The 20,739-nt window shown below is 45.2% G+C and overlaps 1 protein-coding gene across 5 annotated transcripts in view; it reads right to left on the reverse strand.

Annotated features, from left to right (window-relative positions):
- Nucleotides 1-20,739, reverse strand: part of STAU2 (staufen double-stranded RNA binding protein 2) — a 254,141-nt gene that overhangs the window by 75,140 nt on the left and 158,262 nt on the right. For 4 of the 5 annotated variants that reach the window (XM_090040178.1, XM_090040179.1, XM_090040180.1 and 1 more), the window contains exon 13: nucleotides 15,850-15,963. The exons of the other annotated variant lie outside the window; for it this stretch is intronic. In XM_090040178.1, coding sequence (XP_089896304.1) covers nucleotides 15,850-15,963 — 114 coding nt within the window. The remainder of the gene's footprint in view (nucleotides 1-15,849; nucleotides 15,964-20,739) is intronic. 5 annotated transcript variants of the gene reach the window in all.

The raw sequence follows: 20,739 nt of genomic DNA on the forward strand, positions 1-20,739 counted from the left end.
AAAGCTTGATAATTCTACCATGCTATGTACTCTGGTATGTCATTGTCTCACAAGCTTATTATAACCTGAAGACAAAAGTCCTATTTCTCACTCCATCTCCCAACTCCAAGAAGTCCTTTGATAGTTTTAAAATGCACCTTGTCATGCATCTACAGATGCATCGCAAGTAGGTCCAGGGAGGTGATCCTTCCCCTCTATGCAGCATTGGTCAGGCCACAGTTGGAGTACTGCATCCAATTCTGGGAGCCGTACTTCAAGAGGGATGTGGCTAGCATTCAGAGGGTCCAGAGGAGGGCCACTTGCATGGCCAAGGGGCAGCAGGGCAGGCCCTACGAAGAAAGGCTAAAGAGCCTGAACCTATTCAGCCTCCACAAGAGAAGGCTGAGAGGGGATCTGGTGGCAATTTCCAAACTCACCAGGGGGGACCAGCGGGAATTGGGGAAAGCTCTGTTCCCCCAGGGACCAGCAGGAATTGGGGGAAGCTCTGTTCCCCTGGGCGCCACCCGGGTTTACTAGGAATAACAGCCACAAATTGTTAGAGAGAAGGTTCAGGCTGGACATCAGGAGACATTACTTTACAGTCAGGGCTGCCAGGCTCTGGAATGGTGCTCTCTCTCACCTTGGGAGTCTTCAAGAGGAGGCTGGACAGATATTTGGCTGGGGTGATATGACCCTGGCACCCATTCCTGCCTGGGGCAAGGGGTCGGAACTGATGATCTGTTTCGGTCCCTTCCAACTCTAAGTACTATGATACTATGAACCAGATTAGAGAAGTAGAGTTTTACTCTCAATTTGCATGGATTCCTGGTCAATCTGACCTCTTGTGTTCAAAGTTGTGGACCAATCACCACAAAACTACATTTGTAGTCTTAAAGTAGGCCATTTCTCTATAGAAGTTATATATTTTTACAAGATTTTGGACAAGATGTAGGTTGAGAAGTGGAACAGTGGGCTGGTAAAGTTGCTGTTTTGTGAAGTAATTAGGAGGAAGAGTTTTTATGACTTTTACTTTTTTATTTTCATTTTCTCTATGGATATGTATTTAAAGTATGAAAAGTAAATAAGTATAAGCACTTGTTATCACTGGCATACTTCTGTAAATCTGCAGTTACATTAAGAACATATGGTAATGGGGGCTTGACAATCTTGATGCTCCTTACTCTTTACCTTATGGGACAAAGTAGCCGGAGAGATGCTCTACAGTATTTTGGCAAGCACAACACTTTTAGAGACTGTTCTGCTAGTTAGACATTATTACTGGAAGGCGGTAGGCCTCAAGCCTGCACTAGCACCCCCAGTGCTTCTATTGTGCCAGTTAGAGGATGCTGAATTGACTAGACCAGGTCTTCATCACACTGGCATATGCCCCTAGTCACCAAATTAGGGAAATTTTGTAATCGTTTTTCTCTGGCCCTCCTGACCAGCACTGAACTGGTGCCTTGGGTTCACAAGTTTCTCTTTTTTGAAGAAGTTGTTACATCAGTTAGTCCAGTCCCATAGGAGGACAAAACACCTAGGAATGGTTGGTATCTTTAGCAAATGTAATGGATCCTAAAGTACTAGAAATACTAATATTGGAATACAGTGTGTTATGATCTGAACTGTCCAGTAAGGGTTAGAACAGGCATGTCCAACACACAGCCTGGGGGCCACCATGTGGCCCGTCCAGCCATTTTGTGAGGCCCAAGGTCCCTCACTTGGGACAGGCGGGTGGGGGAGGGAGCTGTGCACCCCCGCGGGGCTGGGTTCGCGTGACCTCCAATGTCATGTGTGCCAGGTCCTGTGGGACGAGCTGGGGACAACGCCTTAGAAATACCACTGGCATGGGCATGGCTGGGCTGAGTGGACGGCGGGACGGCCAGATGTGCCCCCCTTGTCCTGCCCTGGGACCTCCAGCACCCTGCTGGCCCTGGCGTGTGCCCCCCAGGCAGGCAGGAGGGGAGCCCCCGGTGCATGGGGCCAGCGGGGGCTGCGCTTGGCCTGGCTTGGAGGGCACGGGGCAAGGCACAGGGGCAAGACCACGGCCCCAGCCGCCCTGGGGCTGGGACTTCGCCTGGGGCTGTGGCAGCACGGTCTGGTGGGGCGCAGAGACCCAGCAGACACCCGGCCGGTGCCAGTGCCAGTGCCAAGGCCTCCTCAGGCTGGGGGTTCTGCTGAGTCCTGGCACCCTGTGCCCGCTGGCCGTGCCTCGCTGCCTGAGGCCCTGGACAGGCAGATACTGACTCTGCTGCGGGGGGCTGCGGGCAGAGCTGGCCAGGGCACAGGGAGGTGGCCCTGTGTGAGCGGGTGGCCGGGGGAGGCTCCTGCAGGCAGCCATGCACCCCGCTGTGCCCTGCACACGGCCAGGGCAGGGGCAGGGGCAGAGTGTGCACACGCATGCACATGCAGGCAGGGGCGGGGATGAGTGTAGATGGACGGGTGGGTAGGCAGCATCCAGGGGTGAGCACAGGTGTGCACACATACACATACACTCAGAAACACCACGGCTTTATGAGCACTTGTGGTGCTCTGGTGTGGTGCCAGAGGACTGGAAGAGGGCCAACGTGGTTCCCATCTTCAAAAAGGGGAAGGAGGAGGACCCGGGAAACTATAGGCCAGTTAGTCTTACCTCGATCCTAGGCAAGCTGTTTGAGAAAATTATTCTGGCACATGTCCACAAGGGGCCAGCAGGGGAGGTCATGCTTAGGGGCAACCAACATGGGTTCATTAGTGGCAGGTCCTGTCAAACCAACCTGGTGGCCTTCTATGATCAGATCACCAAATTGTTAGATGCAGGGGTAGCAGTGGACATAGTTTTCCTGGACTTTCGGAAGGCCTTCAACATGGTCTCTCACCTTGTTCTTATTAAGAAACTGGGGGACTGTGGTGTCAACACCCACACAGTCAATTGGGTCACCAACTGGCTGGAGGGTCGCACCCAGAGTGGTGGTAGATGGGTCATTTTCAACCTGGAGGGATGTGGGCAGTGGGGTTCCGCAGGGCTCGGTCCTCGGGCCCGCACTGTTCAACATCTTCAACAGTGACTTGACCAACGGGGTAAAAAGCACCCTGTTCATATTTGCTGATGACACTAAGATGTGGGGGGATGTGGGCATGCTAGAAGGGAGGAATAGGCTCCAATCGGACCTAGACAGGTTACAGGGGTGGGCAGATGAGACTAGGATGGGATTCAACACCGACAAGTGCAGTGATGCACCTGGGGAGGAACAACTGGCACCAAATCTACAAGCTGGAGAACTCTCTTGTCAGTACAGAGGCAGAAAACAATCTTGGAGTCATCATTGACTCCAAGATGAACATGGGCCGGCAGTGTGGGGATGCAGTCAGGAAGGCCAACTGTACCTTGTCATGCATCCACAGATGCATCTTGAGCAGGTCCAAGGAGGTGATACTCCCCTCCTATGCGGCACTGGTCAGGCCACAGCTGGAGTACTGAGTCCAGTTCTGGGCGCCGCACTTCAAGAGGGATGTGGACAACATGGAGAGGGTCCAGAGGAGGGCCACTCACATGATCAGGGGGCAGCAGGGCAGGCCCTATGAGGAGAGGCTACGGGACCTGAACCTGTTCACAAGAGAAGGCTGAGGGGGGATCTAGTTGCCTGTTACAAACTAGTCAGGGGGGATCAGCAGGCACTGGGGAAGTCCCTGTTCCCCCGAGCGCTACCAGGAGTGACCAGGAATAATGGTCACAAGCTGGCAGAGGGTAGATTTAGGCTAGATATCAGGAGATGCTACTTCACGGTCAGGGCGGCTGGGATCTGGAACCAACTTCCAAGAGAAGTGGTGCAGGCTCCTACCCTGAGGGTCTTTAAGAGGAGGTTAGATGAACACCTTGCTGGGGTTGTTTGACCCCAGTAATCCTTCCTGCCATGGCAGGGGGTCGGACTAGATGATCTACTCAGGTCCCTTCTGAAACTTCATAGAAACTATGAAACTATGCATGCACATATGCACACCCGCCTCCACACACACACGCTCACACATACAATGTCGTGGGCATTACATGCACATGTATTCTCATGTACACCTCAGGCCATATAGACCCAGAGGAACAAAGACTCAAAGTGGAGCAACACTACCGACATGGTGGCACACGCAAGTACTGTCTTGTCACTCACACACCTGGGCATATCTGCACAGACACTCCTGCTGCCCTGGAGTCACCTGTAATGCATGCACAATCACAACAGCCCTATGGCGTCACACACCTTGCAGAGAGCGGCCCCAGAGCACGCAGTGCACTCACAGGCACTCACAATTATGCTTATGCAGTTGTGCCCAACCACACATGCAGCACGGATTCCTGCACAACTACCTGGGAGGCGTATACAGCTTCGAACTACACACAACTGCAGCAACGCCATCACAGTCACACCAGCAGAGAGCTTCTCCAGTACCCATGAAGTTAGCCTTGCTGAATCAGTTGCTGTTCTACACAACTCCACACGACCACAATTAAGCAGGTACTTAATTGCACCACACTTCTGAAGATAGTGACACAGGAATAGGCACATGGATCTGATACTGCACACATACACACAATTGCACAGCGCTGACACTTGGCTGTCACATGTGCACACATGCACACACACACACGCATCTGAGCTCTGCCTCCCTTCTCTCTTCCTGGTTAGTGCAGGGCCAAGGGGGCACTCCATGGGCAGAGATGCCTGCCCCAGCCTCCAGCACCCACCCCCACTTTTCCTGTAACTGGTTTAAAGGCTGCCTCTGGCATGACCATGGTGGGTCTCACTACCCCACACATGGAGAGCCCATGGAGCCACCTTGCACAAATGCAGCCAGTAGCAGGGGTTGGCTGATGGAAGGCATTTTTACTGGTGCCAAGGGGCTAAGAGACATGGGAGAGAAGTGGGAATTGGTGGGCAAGCAGTGCCTGCAGCCTGAGTGCAAATGAATTAGGGTTAGTGTGGACTCAGTTGGACAGGGCAGGGGAAGTTGAGATGAGAAGGAAGGCAGGCTGGGGGTAGTGGCTGTGTGCTGCTGCAAGATGGAACTAGGATGTTCTGGGAGGGGAAACAAGGTCTGGTAGCTTAGAGCAGGGGGCCTGGGACTTTTACCTAATCATGCCCTGCCTTGGGGTCCCGGCTGTAGGGGAACACACCGCTGTGGTTTGGAATGGAAGAGACCAGGTGGGCACTTCTACTGCTCACCATCTCTCCTCACCCAGAGTAATGCTTATGTAGATCAGGCTTGTCCAATATACAGCCCGTGGGGTGAAAAAATATGGCTCACTAGCCCACTGGGTGATAAAAAGTTCATGATTCAGCCCCACATTCAAAAAGGTTGGACACCCCTGGGTTAGAAGAAAGATGAATACTTGGACATTTATAAGAAATTGTGATAGGTAGCACTAGCTTTACCTTTTAAATGTTTCAGTAATCTAGAGTTTCCAAGTAAAAGGTGATAGAGCCTTTAGTGAAGAACTTGTTACTAAAGCAAATCTAAAATTAGTGAGATAGTACAACCAAGATTTGTTTGGGGCTGGGAGTAAGATGAGGCCTTGAGAAGTATACAAATACCACCTTTTCCTCTGGACAACTTCAAGGCATTCTCTCCCTTTCAGCTTAGTATTAGCTACCCTAAGTGAAAAGAGAAGGTGAGCTTTTCAACTCAATTCATGCTATCATTAGAGAACAGCTAGGATGTAGCAGCATCTCTCCTACCCACAAGCTTTTTCTAAGAAACAGCACAACATTGTCATTCTGACAACAAATCTGAAGGGAGTGGGTAATAAGTCATCCTGTAGGCCAGATGAATGGTGTGGGGCTGATATTTGGGCCCAATGAACAGTATCCGGCCAGCCCTGTAGGCTGGATCAGGCCATAGACTGCTCTCCCCATCCCCATGCATGCTGGATCTAGTGCATTCATTGCTCAATCTGGCAGTCTGGCCAGTACAGGACTATGCTGCAGGCAGCGCCTATGCAAAGCCAATCCAGGATGGATGCCCCATGTAGTGCTTACTCCAGTTGGTCCAGGATCCATGCTGTGTGTGGCATCCACCCCAGAATGCCTTTGGGGTGGCAAGGAGGAAAGAGAGACGGGCCACTGCATGCAGCCCAGATTCCAGACTGGCCAGGGGGTGCTGACTCCAACGTGTGTGGGACTGGCTGGGGCAGGTGCTGTGTGCAGTACGTGTCCCAGCTGGGCCAGGGCAGGTGCTGTATGTGGTCTGTGTTCTGGACCAGATGGGGTGGGTGCTGTGTGTAGCATGTGTCCTGGACCACTGCTCACCATGTGCAGTGTGTGGATCAACTCTGGACCTAGGGGCAAGCAACCAGGGCTGGATGATGGGGCTGATTCAGCCTGTGGGCCATCTCTTTGACTCATCTGCTCTAAAGTAAAAATGTGGTCTTAGTCAGTGCTTCTACATGACTCAAGGTTGGCTACCACAAGTGCTCAAACCCTAGTTAATCACCTAAGGCAGTGTGTGACAGAGCCTGCCACTTTAAGGGCCAGAACAGGCAGCAGAGCAGCCTTCAGGTGGCTGCACTCCCTATCAGGAGTCACATGGCCAGCAGGAAGCCACCTGATTGGGAAGATGGCTCAGTTGCTAGATATAAAAGCAGGCTTTGAGCAGGTCCAGCAGTTTGCTGTTAGCAGCTGGAGGGGGAACATCACCTGGCTGGAGTTACTGGTCACATATATTTTGAGGTACAGGGCAGGAACTATGGGGATGGTGGAGGTTCCTGGTCCTGGGGCATGATGTAAAACTACACCCTCTTAGGGTAGGATGGTGTGGTGGGCCTGCACGCAGCAGGGTGGTCCCCAGGAAATACCATACCAGTTGCCTCCCTAGTGAAAGGCAAGTATGGGGTACCTTTTAGCCTCAGCCCCCACAACCTGGTGGGTAGCTCCATAGTAGAAACAGGTTAAGGGTCCAGGCATGTCTATGGACACCTGAGTCCCATATGGTGTAAGACCCCATGGCGCCACTAAAGGGGGTGGAGTGCTGGCCCTAGTGAGGGAGCATAGAATGAGTAACAGGCTGCACAGAGTAGGGTTTGCAGGGGCAGCCTGAAGGGCTGCCCATGAGGGTGCAGAGTAGGTCCTGTGTGGCCTGAAGGACTGCACATAGGCCAGCCCTAATGGTTTTAGAGCATAAGCCCTAGTGAGAGGGCAGGAAGCCCAGGAACAGATGAGGACTCCTGAGGCAGAATTCACACTTCGGATGACATCTGCAAGGCAGGGGACACGGTATAGGGAAGGTTGGAGCTGTGTATAAAGGCACAGGCATCGGGCACTTCATGGGCAGCCTCCCACATTATTAGATCAGTTATTTATACATCAAGGTGTGGCAGAAGAAACAGGGCAGACTGCCCTAGACAGGTGGGTGGGCCAGCATTGGGTCCAGCCTCATGACAGCCCCCTGTCACACAGTGGTTTTCAGCCTTTTTTCATTTGTGGACCCCTAAAAAATTTCAAATGGAATTTTTGGGAATTTTGAATGGAGGTTTGGACCTCTTTGAAAGGTAAGTGTGGGTATTCACATACTTTTGATTGGTCATAAACATCTTTTGCAGAACCCTTAGACATAGCCTGAGGACCTCCAGGAGTCTGTGGACCAACGAGTTGAAAACCACTAACCTAGGGGTATAGGCATATATGTATAGTCTAGGAAGAGAAAGGGGGGGGTGGGGAAAGTGGTACAAGACATATACTTAAAATGAAACTGAAGGAAATTTGAACAAACTACTCTCAGCAAAAATGATTTGGGATTTTTATTTCTTTTTCTTTCTCTTCTTAATCCTTCTGCAGTAGAAGTTATGCACAACACTTGGTGGTTCCTGTGCAATTATTAATAAATCCCGTTATCTTTTTTTAAGTCTAATGTGAAAAGGCTTCCACACAAATCCTGGATTCTTTCAAGTCAATGGCAAAATACCTTTGGACTTCAACAGGACCAAGATTTTAAGCTTAGTTTCCAGTACAAGGACCCAGTAGGTGTATGACAGAAGATGAAGTAATTAATAAACTATATAACCTTTTTGCCCTAGGTAAGCTCATGAAGTCCGCCTTGTGATTTCATTGAATTCAAAGCGAGAAGAGCTGAAAGACAAAGACTGCCCTGGCAAATGCAGGCATATGTGCAAATTATTGTTTTGGCATACAAATAAACATTAGGCACGTTTAAAGGACAGTTATATAATTAGTATGTTGAGAAACTTCATTGAATGACAAATGATTAAAGGGGTTAGCAGCAAATAGTTTATGATTTACTTTGGTTAACATCTGGAATGTCCTACAAATATCCTGGCAGATGCCGAATACAAGTGTGGAAGGATATGATATAACAGTAGGTATCCTTAACTTTTTAGTGACACCAACCTTTGCCTAAAATGGAATGATGCATAAGAAGATAACTGACCTTTAACTGATTTTAATTAACTGATTGTTAATTACTTTCAATTTACAAGACTTGAAAAACTTACCAGCCACCTAGTAGATGATTAATAGGTTTAATCCTCCAAATCTTGCTAATGAAATGAAGTTGTCATCGTAGAATGGTAAAATGAAACATCCCAAAGAGAAGCCCAGATCACAGCCAGTCCCAGACACTACGGCTGAGCTCCTTGGTCTCTGATCCAGGCACAATCTTTGTTATCAGCTTTCATGTAGTAGGTGTTTAATGAATGTGAAGTTCTGCTAAGAAAGAAGACCTTCCTGTTTCTTCTGCTCTCTTCTGGGCCTACAGGTTACTGTTGCAATGGAGATGGATAATGCAGTGGATAATGTCTCTGACAGAATATATATCCCACAGAGCTTTCCTGATGCAAACAGATTGCAGCTAGCTTCCAAGGGGGAAGAAGCTTCACTCCCCTTTGAACACCTCCACAGTCTGACCCGATGCTGCTTTTTGTCTTTCCAAGCAGGAGCAGCAGCTATGTTAAATCTCACTGCTGAATTTCTGCAATAACGGAAAAAAACCTAACTGCTCTTGAAACTAATTAAAGCTGTAGAGAGCAGATCATTTGCTGTTTGTCCTTGCTGAGCTGGTTCATTACATGTTAATGGCTCTTCTCCCTTGTTTTTACCTGCTACACTGTTAAAATACTTTATTAATATAGTCATATTATGTAAGCTATGCCTTTCAGTTTCCACAGGGATTTTATTAGTGCTGTTTGAAGTCAGGGACATAAGGTAGTAGTAGGAGACATGGGGCTGAGTCTTAGGGTGCTGCTACAGATCACCTTTAAAACATTTTAAAACTGTGGAATATTATGCTGTCAAAGTTAGAACAGTTTCAGAGCGGTCACAGGTTAAGGCTTAATGCTGTCTCAGACCTGTATAACTGGCTTGCCACTAGAAGGCCTGGCAAGCAGGGGCATGGACAGGAGCCAGGACTCTATGCCTCTGGGATGGGAGATGGGTGGGGAGGGTGGCATGTAGCTTGGAGGCAGAGAAACCACCATAAGAGCTCTGGCTGCTTCCCTCATTCTGTCACCAGCAGAAGCCAGCCAGAGCTGTGGGTGAGAAGGGAAAAGTCTTGGGGTGAAAAAAAAAAAAGAAACAACCATTTGAAGTGAGTGGGAAGGAAGGAGAAGTAAAGGAGTGAAAAAAAAGAATTAAAATAAACTAATAAATAAAGGACCAAAATCTTACTTGTGTTTCAGAGACTTGGGATTGGGTTCAGGGGAGTTGGCTTAGTACTCACACCATGGCAGAACTGAGATCCAGCAGGCTCGCTGCATGCCACGCCAGGGCAGAGCTGGGATCCAGCAGGCCCCACTTCATAGGTTGGACAAAGGCGATGCTGACAGAGCCCATCTCACATGAATAGTGGTTCTTTTCAAATGAATCAGTTTGGGGAGAAGAAGCTGAGCTGTGGTGTAGTGGCCAGCAGCAGTGGGGAGAGGTTGGGTGATTAGGGAGAGAGTTGGTTCCCAACACTAGAAGCCAACTACTTATGGCCATTAGCAATTAATTGGCTTTATAACCTCTCCCCTTCTACCAACTGCCAGCCACAATGCATGGTAGATCCTAGAGCAAGCAGCAAGCTGGTGAGCTGCACCTGGGTGCTCAGAGTGGTCAGAGGCCAGCACTACCTCCATGGGCAGTAAGTTGGGGAGGGTTGAAAGTTTGCCTACTGAGCAGTGGAGTGGGAAGGGCTGAGAACGGTGCATCCTGGGATGCTGGAGGAATTAAAATACAGTATTTTATCTCTCTTGGATCAAAGATAACCCTTGCTTCAACTGGTATAGATTTAAAATGTTTAGAGGTTACTTAGCATAGGTCAGCACCCTTTGATGGGCAAATGCTTCCATTTTAAATACCTTTATGACAGTTTAAAGGTAACTGATAACTCCGTCCTTAGTTGTGCCGTCATTTACAGTAGTGCAAAATAGGTATGAAATGCTGCTTCTGCAAATCAGAGTGGCAGCTTTTGAGTAGCATTGTAGTAAGTGACCACACCTGTGTAGGGTACAGAAGAACCCAGCTCTGTAGCTCTATTAAGATGTGGCTCGGGCTATGATAATGTTTGAGAACCTGTGATTGAGACTGCTTGAGCAGTCTGCCTGCAGAGTTAAGATGACACTGCTGCTTTGGTTCACATTTGGCAGGTAATTAGTAACTTACTTTCATTTTTTTTTAAAGGAAAGATTAAAATCTGAGCAAATAGAAGTGTTTGATCTCATGCTTGTCAAAGAAAACTTTAGCTGCTGCCAGGGAAGAGCAAATGCTCTGTCATGTACATCCAAATTGAGTTAATATGAAACAGAAGATGAAGAATAAGGAGAGAATTAATGTACTAAAGCTCCTAGACACAGACCCAAGAAGCATAACAGAGAGGCAGAAAGTACTAAATAACAGACTGTGATGTGGTGGGTATAACTGAAACCTGGTGGGATGATGACTCATGACTGGAATGTCAATATGAATGAATACAGCTTACAGGGAGACAGAAAGACAAGAGGAAGAGGGTTGGTGATATATGTCAAGAAGCTTTCACAATTCTGTCATAAGTGAGCTGTCCCTCTAAAGGTACTGGGGGATCAGTTTTCTCTATAACAGGCATAACCTATAGACTGAAGGTTGGGCCTCTGAAAGGGGTCTCTAGAGCAGCTAGGCAATGACCAGATGGAAGATACCTCCACAGAGCAGGAGTTTTGACAGGGAGGTTTTGTGAGAGAGGCTTTTGTGCTCCTTTGATCTTCCCTCACTATTGCTCAGCTCACATCCCAGGTCTTCAGTCCACAGAGAACCATTTCCACTTCTGTTATAGTCAGTGGAATAAGGGCCACATACCTCAGGGAGTCACCATAACCCACTCAATGCATTTCCAGTAGATTTAATACCTACAGGCAGGGTGGGTGTTGTAGGCAAATACCAACAGAAATGTATATAGCCTATCCTAGTTTGCTTGCCATTGCTATCAGTCAGCTTACAAAGCTGGGGCATAAACAATGGTGGTGGCTTATATAAAATGTAATGTGAACAGGAATCCTTTAGAAATTTGCTACAGTGAAGTATGACTATAAAATTATGATATTTTCGTGAGTGTAACAAGTAGATCCACTCAGACACAACAAAAGATGACACAGCATTATGGTCAAGATGAAGGAAGCATAGCCTTAGGACACAGGCTATGTTGCAAACTAATAGCAAGCTTCACTGAACGTACTGTGCAAGACTAAAAGAAACAGCAATTCAAAGGGGTACTGCCAACTCAAGAATCAACCATAAGTTAGATCAGGGGTGGGTAAAATGCGGCCAACGGGCCGGACGCGGCCTGCCAGGCCATTCTATCCAGCCCGCGGGGCGCCTAAAAAATTGAGAAAATTAATATTTATCTGCCCCTAGCTGCCTGTCATGCATCTCTCAACAGCTTGCCAAAACTCAGTAAGCAGCCCTCCGCCAGAAATAATTATCCGCCCTTGAGTTAGATCCTGCCCCCCGAAAAACGATAGGCTCAGAAGATAGGCTTAAAAACAGGCACTCTTTGCTTCCAGTTTGAGAGCTTAAATGATCATCTTGCTCATGCTCTTAAAAATTTTGCAGGATTGAAAGCTACAAACTATCCTTTTTCTCCTGCCTCCCACATTTTTCACAATTCATTTTTGTCTCCTTGCATGACCCGCATTCTGTTCACCCCTTAGCTTCCTGTTCATTTCCAAACTATAAGCCTATAGATCACTATCATCCATGAGGGCACCTTAATTTCAGTCTTACAGAAAAATTTAGGGAATAGAAGTCATCTTAACTAAGGGGAAGCTTACTTTTGCTTGCAAAAGCTATCAGGAAATAGTGAAATGGTAGTCATCTTACTTCAGAGCAGTTTCTGACAAGTCCTACTGAAAGTAATGAGAAATTGTAGCTATTCAGTAAAGGGACAAGCATTTGCAAATATGCTATCAGATTCTGGGAAAGTTCGGTAGGTGATTAAAGAGAAAATATCCTCTAAAATCACAGAACTTCTGATACCAGAACAGGAAGTCTGACCAGATAAGAAATGTGAAGACCCAAGAAACTGGATGACAAGCTATATTGCAAGGGTATCAAAAAATTATCCCTCCCTTTTTACTATTTGTACCTTTAGTTATAATTTGTCCTGTGCTCTCTTAGGAACAAAAGGAACATTTTCCTTTGAAAAATCAGGATGCAAATGGCTTCCTCAAAGCTGGTTTTGACCCAATGAAGTAGGCCTCATTCATCATGGAAGCAGAATGCCTACAGAGTTTCTATATAATTTCAGTGGTAATCTGAGCAATTTTTCCAGGGTGAGTCTACACCAGATCATACATTACACCAGCGTAGGTCTATTACATCATGTGTCTGCACCTGCATTTCAGCGTTTATACAAATGCACATGATGCAGCACTGGGTGCATCAGTTTGCATGCTCTGCATGTATGATGAATGTATGTGTAAAAATGCCCTATAATAACTCCTAAAGCAACAGCTGCCATGGGAGAACTGATGGCCTATTCACTCTGGATACCAGCATAATTTACATTGATGTACTATGGTCATAGATTGCTATCATACAAGGGCGATAGAAGAAGAGGTGAAAAATATGTATTAGCAAAACAAGGCGATTGCTAGAACATTTTCTAGCATACTGTAGCTCTACATATACACCATAGGCTGTGTTCTTCCACTGATCCAAAAGAAACAATTTCATACCTCACAGGTAGATTACCATAACATACAACCTGAATTTACAGAATTTAGATTTTAGGAATGAAAATACTGCAATCTTTTTAAAAAACAAAATCTAGTGACTAATTGCATAAGGAAGTAATAGTAAGGAAGTAATTTATTTAAATAAATAATAAAAAGTAAGGAAGTAATAATAAATCTACATATGTACCACAAAGTGCCATTCCCTACTGAAACTGACTCTATAGTAAACTTTGATACTATGTAAATTGCAAGATGATGGAAAATTGTAACAGACAAATTTAAAATTATACCAAGTCACAACGGAATAAAAAGGGGGAAAGATTTTTGGACACACTATTTAAGTACCCTTATCTTTTTTATTTTTGCTAGATTATTTAACTCAAGTTTCTGATAAACACTTGGGATTTTTTTCCTGTTAAAGATCTGGTCTCCTCAGCTAAGAATGTCCCCATTCCAGTATGCTGTTCCTCCTAAACAACCACAAGCAAGCTCCCCTCATCTCTAGAGGCTCCCTACAAAGTAGGAGTTCCCCAGTACTCAAAGAGAAGAAAAACAGAGCTAACATCCTGTCTCTGGGATAACAGTTTCCTCCTGCTGCAGGCTATCTTAGTTCTGTAGAGCTCAAACAGTAAAATTGTGTGCTGTGGCGATGAAGAGCTGGAGTGTAAGCCCTGTTGGTCATACATGCTAAAGGGTGTCATTGTTACAATGGTGCACAACAGAATTTATCATCTGCTTTTAAAAAAGCATCTAAAAAATTTAATCAATAGAACTACAACAAAAGAACATCATTAAGTAGCAGACTTAAAGAAAGTTAGGAAATGCCAGATTTATACTGGCCCCAGAAACCTAAATTCTACCACTTGTTTGTACCTGGGATGATACAGTCTTTAATCACTGAACAATATATTTTTCCCACAAGACCCTTGGGCTTCATTCAGAGCACTGAATGGACACACCGGGGGACCAAATTAAGGTTGCACAGGCAAAATTAAACCCAGCATTTCCTAACTTTTATGTGCTTGACTTTGCAACCCAAATAACATTCTTTTATATAGCTTTTCACATGATTTATTTGGCGAAAATGAAGGCATTTTATGTTTACAGGGGACTTTTCTGTTTGCACACTATACTTTAGCCTACATAAATGCTAACCCAAAGATCCAAACCAATATAGTTAACAAATTCAAAAAGACCATCTTAGAGTACTGAGATGTCTAAATACGGTGTTTGAAACATAACTTGGTTAGAAAGTGTTTTTTCTAAAAGAAAAGTTGAAGAGGGTTTGGAACAGCATAAACAGAATTGCTAGATGAAATGATACACTGAACAGAATGCATCCGTTGAGTCAGACTTAAGATAGCTTCCCACTAATTAAAGACGTGAGTCATTATATTATGAAAGGGAGGTATCCTCAAGTTATTATGTAAAGAACTAATGGGTTTAGTTTATATGAACAATTAGCTGCCTACAAACTTTCATTAAAAAAAAGAAATCTAAAATATGGCCAGGAGTATCTGAACCCTTTCCCCAAATATTTCCATTCATTCTTGAGAAAATTTCTTTTCCCCAAAGAATCCCAAGTTAGCCTATTAATGTGTACCACATATTTCAGTCTACCACAATTTAAAGGTGACTTGCAAAGATAAATGAAATCTGCTTGTGCCCTTTGTTCATAACATAATAAAGACCTGAAAGATGTAGGGTTTGGTTTAAAGCATTATTTTACTGGTTTTCCACTTTAAAAATACCTACAGCAGGGGGGACCAGCCTTTTTGGCTGTCATGCTGCAAATTAGCCCTGCATTCCCCATGTACCAGTCTGATCTACTTCGCCTGCCTGATACCTGCCTGATGTTCTGCTTTCTGTCCCTACCTGGCACGCTGCTCTGCTTTCTGTTTCCTTCCCTGTGCTTCCTGCCTGATTTGCAGCTTTGCTTTCTGCTTCCTGCCCCATCTGCCACTGTGCTGCCTGTCCCCTCCCTGGTTTGCCAGATGCCATACAGAGTCTGCCCATGACATCTGTGGTGCCCATGACACAAGTTGGCCATCCCTGACTGACAGTACTGGAAACTTAACTTCCATGGACTTACAAGTCCTTCTTTTGGAAGAACAGAGAACAAGAAAAGAAGTCTCCTCAACTCTCATCTTGAGCAGCAGGAGAAAATGATTATGTCAGAAAATTTTCTCCTAAGTTGCCTGCCAGAAGCTTGTGTTCAATGACATAAATAGCAAAGGAACAATATTTATTTTAAATGTTCCGATTTAAAATTCTTCTTCCTCTCAACCTCTTGTTACGTGATAGCTTCATTCCACTAGTTCTCCAGTCACCCTTATAAATCTTCCAGTGAAATCAGGGCAGACAAGACTCAATCTTTCTAGTGCAAACCCCAATAAAAGAAAAGAAACCATAAGCAGAACCATCTAGCAGAAACTTCACACTCCACTTTAAAACCAAACGAACCCTTACAGATTGCTCTACATATCTCAAAGAAGCAAAAAAGGGTGCAAACACAATTCCCGCTCCTTGTAGGTGACCTTTTAGGACATCAGATTTTTATTATGGCAATCTGGGCAAACCACTGTGGCAAGGACATGCCATAAATAAAGCAATATATGTGTCTAACTGGGAGAAGTTTTGACACCTTGGTCATACTCAGTAGATTATTAATAAAACTATAGGAGTGTGAGGTGAAGGTATTATACCTGGTCATGGCTGGCTTCAATGTTGCTTCCGATACCATGGAAAGTCATCTGCACAGGAGACAGTGTCAAACAGGTCATAAACTCTTTGCCATTTTGTCTATCACTGACGTGTACCTATAACAGAATAACATACGTAATCTGCTAAACACCAGGTTGCACAAGGGAGTCACGCTATAATAATCTGTCCCTTTTCAACAAGTTTGTAAAAGGAATTCCAAACATTTACATTCAGACTGTTTTTTAATATAACAAAAGGGGCGTGTACAACATGCTGGGTATCCACATGCTGAACGGGCAACAAATTTTAGTAATTTAATCAGGTTTTTGAGCCCTTTGTGTGCTCTGGTGACTAGAAACTTTGAGGCTTAATTAAAGATGCCATCATTACAGAACTGGCGATCTAGCTTTAAGTTTTGGCTTTGAATCTCAATGTTTTTTTTAGCAATTTTTTTTTTTTTTTTTTTTTATAACTTAGTTAAAAACTTTAAATCAGTAGTGCTCAACCTCCAGACTGCAGGCCAAATCTTGCCTGTGTGGCCATGTCACCTAACCCATGATGCTTCCCATGGATTTGGAAACTTGGCAATGGGGCAGTATTAACTGCCACGGCTCAACTGCTGTCACATTTCCAGACCCTTGGGGAGCCGCAGGAGAGAAGACATGGCTCTGCACACGAGTTCATGTTGGTGTATGGGGGAGTCCATGGCTGTCTCTGCCATACAGGGCTAGCTTGGTGCCAAGCTGCACCCGCAGACAAACCCCATGTCTTGACTCCCAGGTGGGATCTTGCCCACAGACTTCCCCCTGCCACTCTCTCCTTTGGGATCCAGCCCATGGATCAGCCCCATGCCACGCATCCACGGGGGCAGAAAGTTGACTACAACTACTTTAAATTACTGGAGTCTCCACAGACTTGCATTATTACTTTTAAATTGCAATGGGATCTCTACTGAAATGCAGTGATTGTTTTGACATTGCAATATTGTTATTGCTAATTTGATACTTTAACTTTTGAATCAAATCAAAATGACATACAACAGAGAAGGAAGTCACATTCCACTTAAAGATGTGTAACTTATCTTTTCTCATGCACAACTCATTGTCCACCAGTGTCAGAAAGTGCACGCTAATCAGATTCTTGCATGGGAAGTACAGGAACATACTAGCCCTACTGGATTTCCTTCCTTCCCTTTAAGGCCATTTAGATTTAATTTTTAAATATTCTTTAACAAAAAAGGGAGAAGCAGGGAAGGGAAAATATTCCTGTTTTAAGGCAAGATTAAGTTAAGCAACTTCAATCTTTTATTAGTAAGTACAGGGTTGCCACTCATGTTGAATTTATGAAACATTACGGTCTACTTTGTAGCTTCTTGTTTCTTGACAAGCAGATGGAGCATTTTGTTCCATAAGAGGGCTGGAATTTAGTTTATGGTGGTAATTTACATTGATTGTGTGACCCTTGTCAGAAATGGGAAAAGAGATTAGCTTTACTGGAGACATTCACTTTAGGGTTGTACATAGTTAGAGCTATACAGATGTTTGGGGGTATAAAGCCTCATATCTTTAAATTTAGGCTATACACTTAAATACTATTATTTTTTAAGATAACCAGGAACTGTATTAAGTGATCCCAAGAGTCTGTGGAACTGATTTAGAAATGCATAATGCTGGATCATGCATCAGGTGTCCTATACATGTTCTTCATTGGTGTAAACTGACAATAACTGAATTGTAGTATGCGGAATTGCACCAATGCAAAACTAGTTTAAGTGAGAGGAGAATCAGGCTTTTGGTATGTTAAAGAATTAACCTTATTGACAATGCTAACTGCCAGCACATCAGCAGCCCAAACGGGCTCAGTAAACTACAGAATGTGGATTTTCCCTTGTACTGTGTACTGCAATATAGCTTTTGCTCAACCCCTTGTTAAAGCTTTGTGGTCCATCCCTCTTTCTCTCTCTCCCCTGTCAACCCCCACAATATGTGCCTACTAAATTGCTTGTGGCTTTCTGCCAGAAAAGCCATACTCCTCACTTAGAAACCACAAGAGGCCCCTTTACGTATACAATGGCTTAACTCTGATTAATCAAAAGAGGTATGAAGGTATGAAACTTGGCTTACAAACATAAACTGAAGTTCTCTAACTGTCAGGAACTACTGTTGTTACAAGAACTTATCAGGCACCCATAACCATGATATCTAGTTGCAAATTAAAATACTTCTCTTGAATATGTGCTTGGCAGGGAGTGAGGCAGAGAGGAGCCCAAGCACTTGGTTCTATGCTCACAGCATGTATCAGAACAGGGAATGGGATTTTGCCTTCCTATGGAGCCCATACACGTGCTACAGGGTGTCAGGAGGTCTGGAGCAGGAGACTTGCTGCCCTATAGCATGACTGCAGTATCAGTGTACTCTTGTTGCGAAGAAGGCTAACGGTATACTGGGCTGCATCAGCAGGAGTGCTGTCAGCTGATCGAGGAAAGTGTTTTTTTCCCCTGTATTCAGCACTGGTGAGGCCACAACTGGAGTCTAGTTTTGGGCTCCCCCCCCTTATAGAAAGGATATGAACAAATTGAAGAGAGTCCAGCAGAGGACTTTAACAAAAAAGGTTAGAGGGCTTGGGGAACTGGGCTTATCTAGTTGGGAGAAGAGAAGACTGAGGGCGGGGGGGAGGTGTTTAATAACCTTCAATTACCTGAAGGGTGGTTACAAAGAGGATGGAGCTAGACAGTTCTCAGTGGTGGCAGATGGCAGAACAAGGAGCAACAATCTTAAGTTGCAGCACAGGAAGTTTAGGTTAGATATTAGAAAAACTCTCACTAGGAGGGTAGTAAAACATTGCAAAAGGCTACCCAGAGAGTTTGTCCAATCTCCATCATTAGAAGTTTTTAAGACCCAGGTAGGCAAAACCTTGGCTGGGGTGATATATTTGGGGATGGTCCTGCTTTGAGCAGGTGATTGGACTAGGTGACCTCCTGAAGTCCCTTCCAACCCTAATTTTCTATGATTCTTTGAACAAACACTTTGCTTACAGTTACATTTGCAGCAAGAATGCTCATGCAGCTAGCTAGCAGAACAAGAAATGAAACTCAGCATTTTCATCGTCTCCCCTTCTGAGCTCACATCACTTAATGATGTATAGGCCTATTATTGAGAAATTTCTCAGCCCCTCACAGTCCTCAAAACATCCATGTCCATAGTAGGACATCCTTAAATTTGTCCAGATTCACCATGGCATCAAACCTGCACTGTGACCAGTGGGGTCCCTCAAGGCTCTGTCCTAGGGCCTATACTATTTAACATCTTCATTAACGATGTAGACATTGGTGTCAGGAGTGGACTGGCCAAGTTCGCTGATGACACCAAACTCTGGGGTAAAGCATCCACACCTGAGGACAGGAGGGTGATCCAGGCAGACCTTGACAGGCTCAGGAAATGGGCGGACAAAAACCTGATGGTGTTTAATACCAAAAAATGCAAGGTTCTCCACCTTGGGAGGAAAAACCTGCAGCATGCTTATAGGCTTGGAGAAAAGGGACTTGGGGGTCATGAATGACCACAAAATGAACACGAGCCTTCAATGTGATGCTGCAGCTAGTAAAGCAACCAAAATGCTGGCATGCATCCATAGATGCTTCTAAAGCAAATCCCAGGACGTCATTCTCCCCTTGGTGAGGCCGCAGCTGGAGTACTGCATCCAGTTTTGGGCTCCACAATTCAAAAAGGATGTGGAGAAGCTTGAGAGAGTCCAGAGAAGAGTCACATGCATGATCAGAGGTCAGGAAAACAGACCTTATGATGAGAGGCTGAGAGCCATGGGGCTCTTTAGCCTGGAAAAATGCAGGCTCAGGGGTGATCTGGTGGCCACCTACAAGTTTATCAGGGGTATTCACCAGGATCTGGGGGAATATCTATTCAGAGCGCCCCAAGGGATGATGAGGTCAAACGGTCACAAACTCCTCCATGACTGTTTCGGGCTGGATATAAGAAAGAACTTCTTTGCTGTCTGAGCCCCCCCAAGGTTTGGAATAGACTGCTGCCAGAAGTGGTTCAGGCACCTATTCTGAACGCCTTCAAGAGACATTTGGATGTTTATATTGCTGGGATCCCATGATCCCTGCTGACTTCCTGCCCCTGGGGCAGGGGGCTGGCCTCGATGATCTTCAAAGGTCCCTTACAGCCCTAGTGTCTATGACTCTATGAAACTTCTATCTCCCTAAACTAGGAACTGGTTATCAAACTGGTTTTGTGGAGTAGGAAAACCCCCCAGAATGTAGTTCTTCAGTCAGATTCCTCTATTATACACTCTTCAAAACTTATTTCTGCTCTTCTCACAGATATCTGGAAGTTTGAAAACAACCGAGTTACCTTTTTGGTTCCTTCTCCTGGGTTGACCTGCTAGTTTACAACATGCTTTTACTGCCCTAAATCAGGTTTGCTTGACAAATAAACTTGCAAGAAGGCTGCAGGTTTTTTCCTCCTATTCTTCTTGCTCTAGTGTGTGGCCTCTTGGCTTTTGAGCTATTTTATTTTAATATTGTGCATTTTAGTATTTTACAGCCAACTGTCCAGCAATACTATTACTAGTGATTTTGCCTGATGTACCCTCTCTAAATTTGATCTATGCTCTAGTTTTCATTAAGTCTCCCATGTGAACATGGGCATTCATGAGTCTGATCAAAGTACACAAAGACAGTCCACTATTCCCCAGCTAGTCCTTTTTAACATGGAGTACCAGTAGTCCAGCAGCCTTAGAATTTTCCTGAGTGATAACAGACACTTTTCTATTTTCAACTATACTTTATGGTTTTTATTGCAATAAAAGTTTTAGTGTATAAGTCTACACTGTTATAGGCAGCAGGGGTATTTGAGTGCCTCACAGACTGGGAT

The sequence above is a fragment of the Crocodylus siamensis genome, chromosome 3 (assembly GCF_052110815.1).
Source record: "Crocodylus siamensis isolate JL-2025a chromosome 3, ASM5211081v1, whole genome shotgun sequence".
NCBI lineage: Eukaryota > Metazoa > Chordata > Crocodylia > Crocodylidae > Crocodylus > Crocodylus siamensis.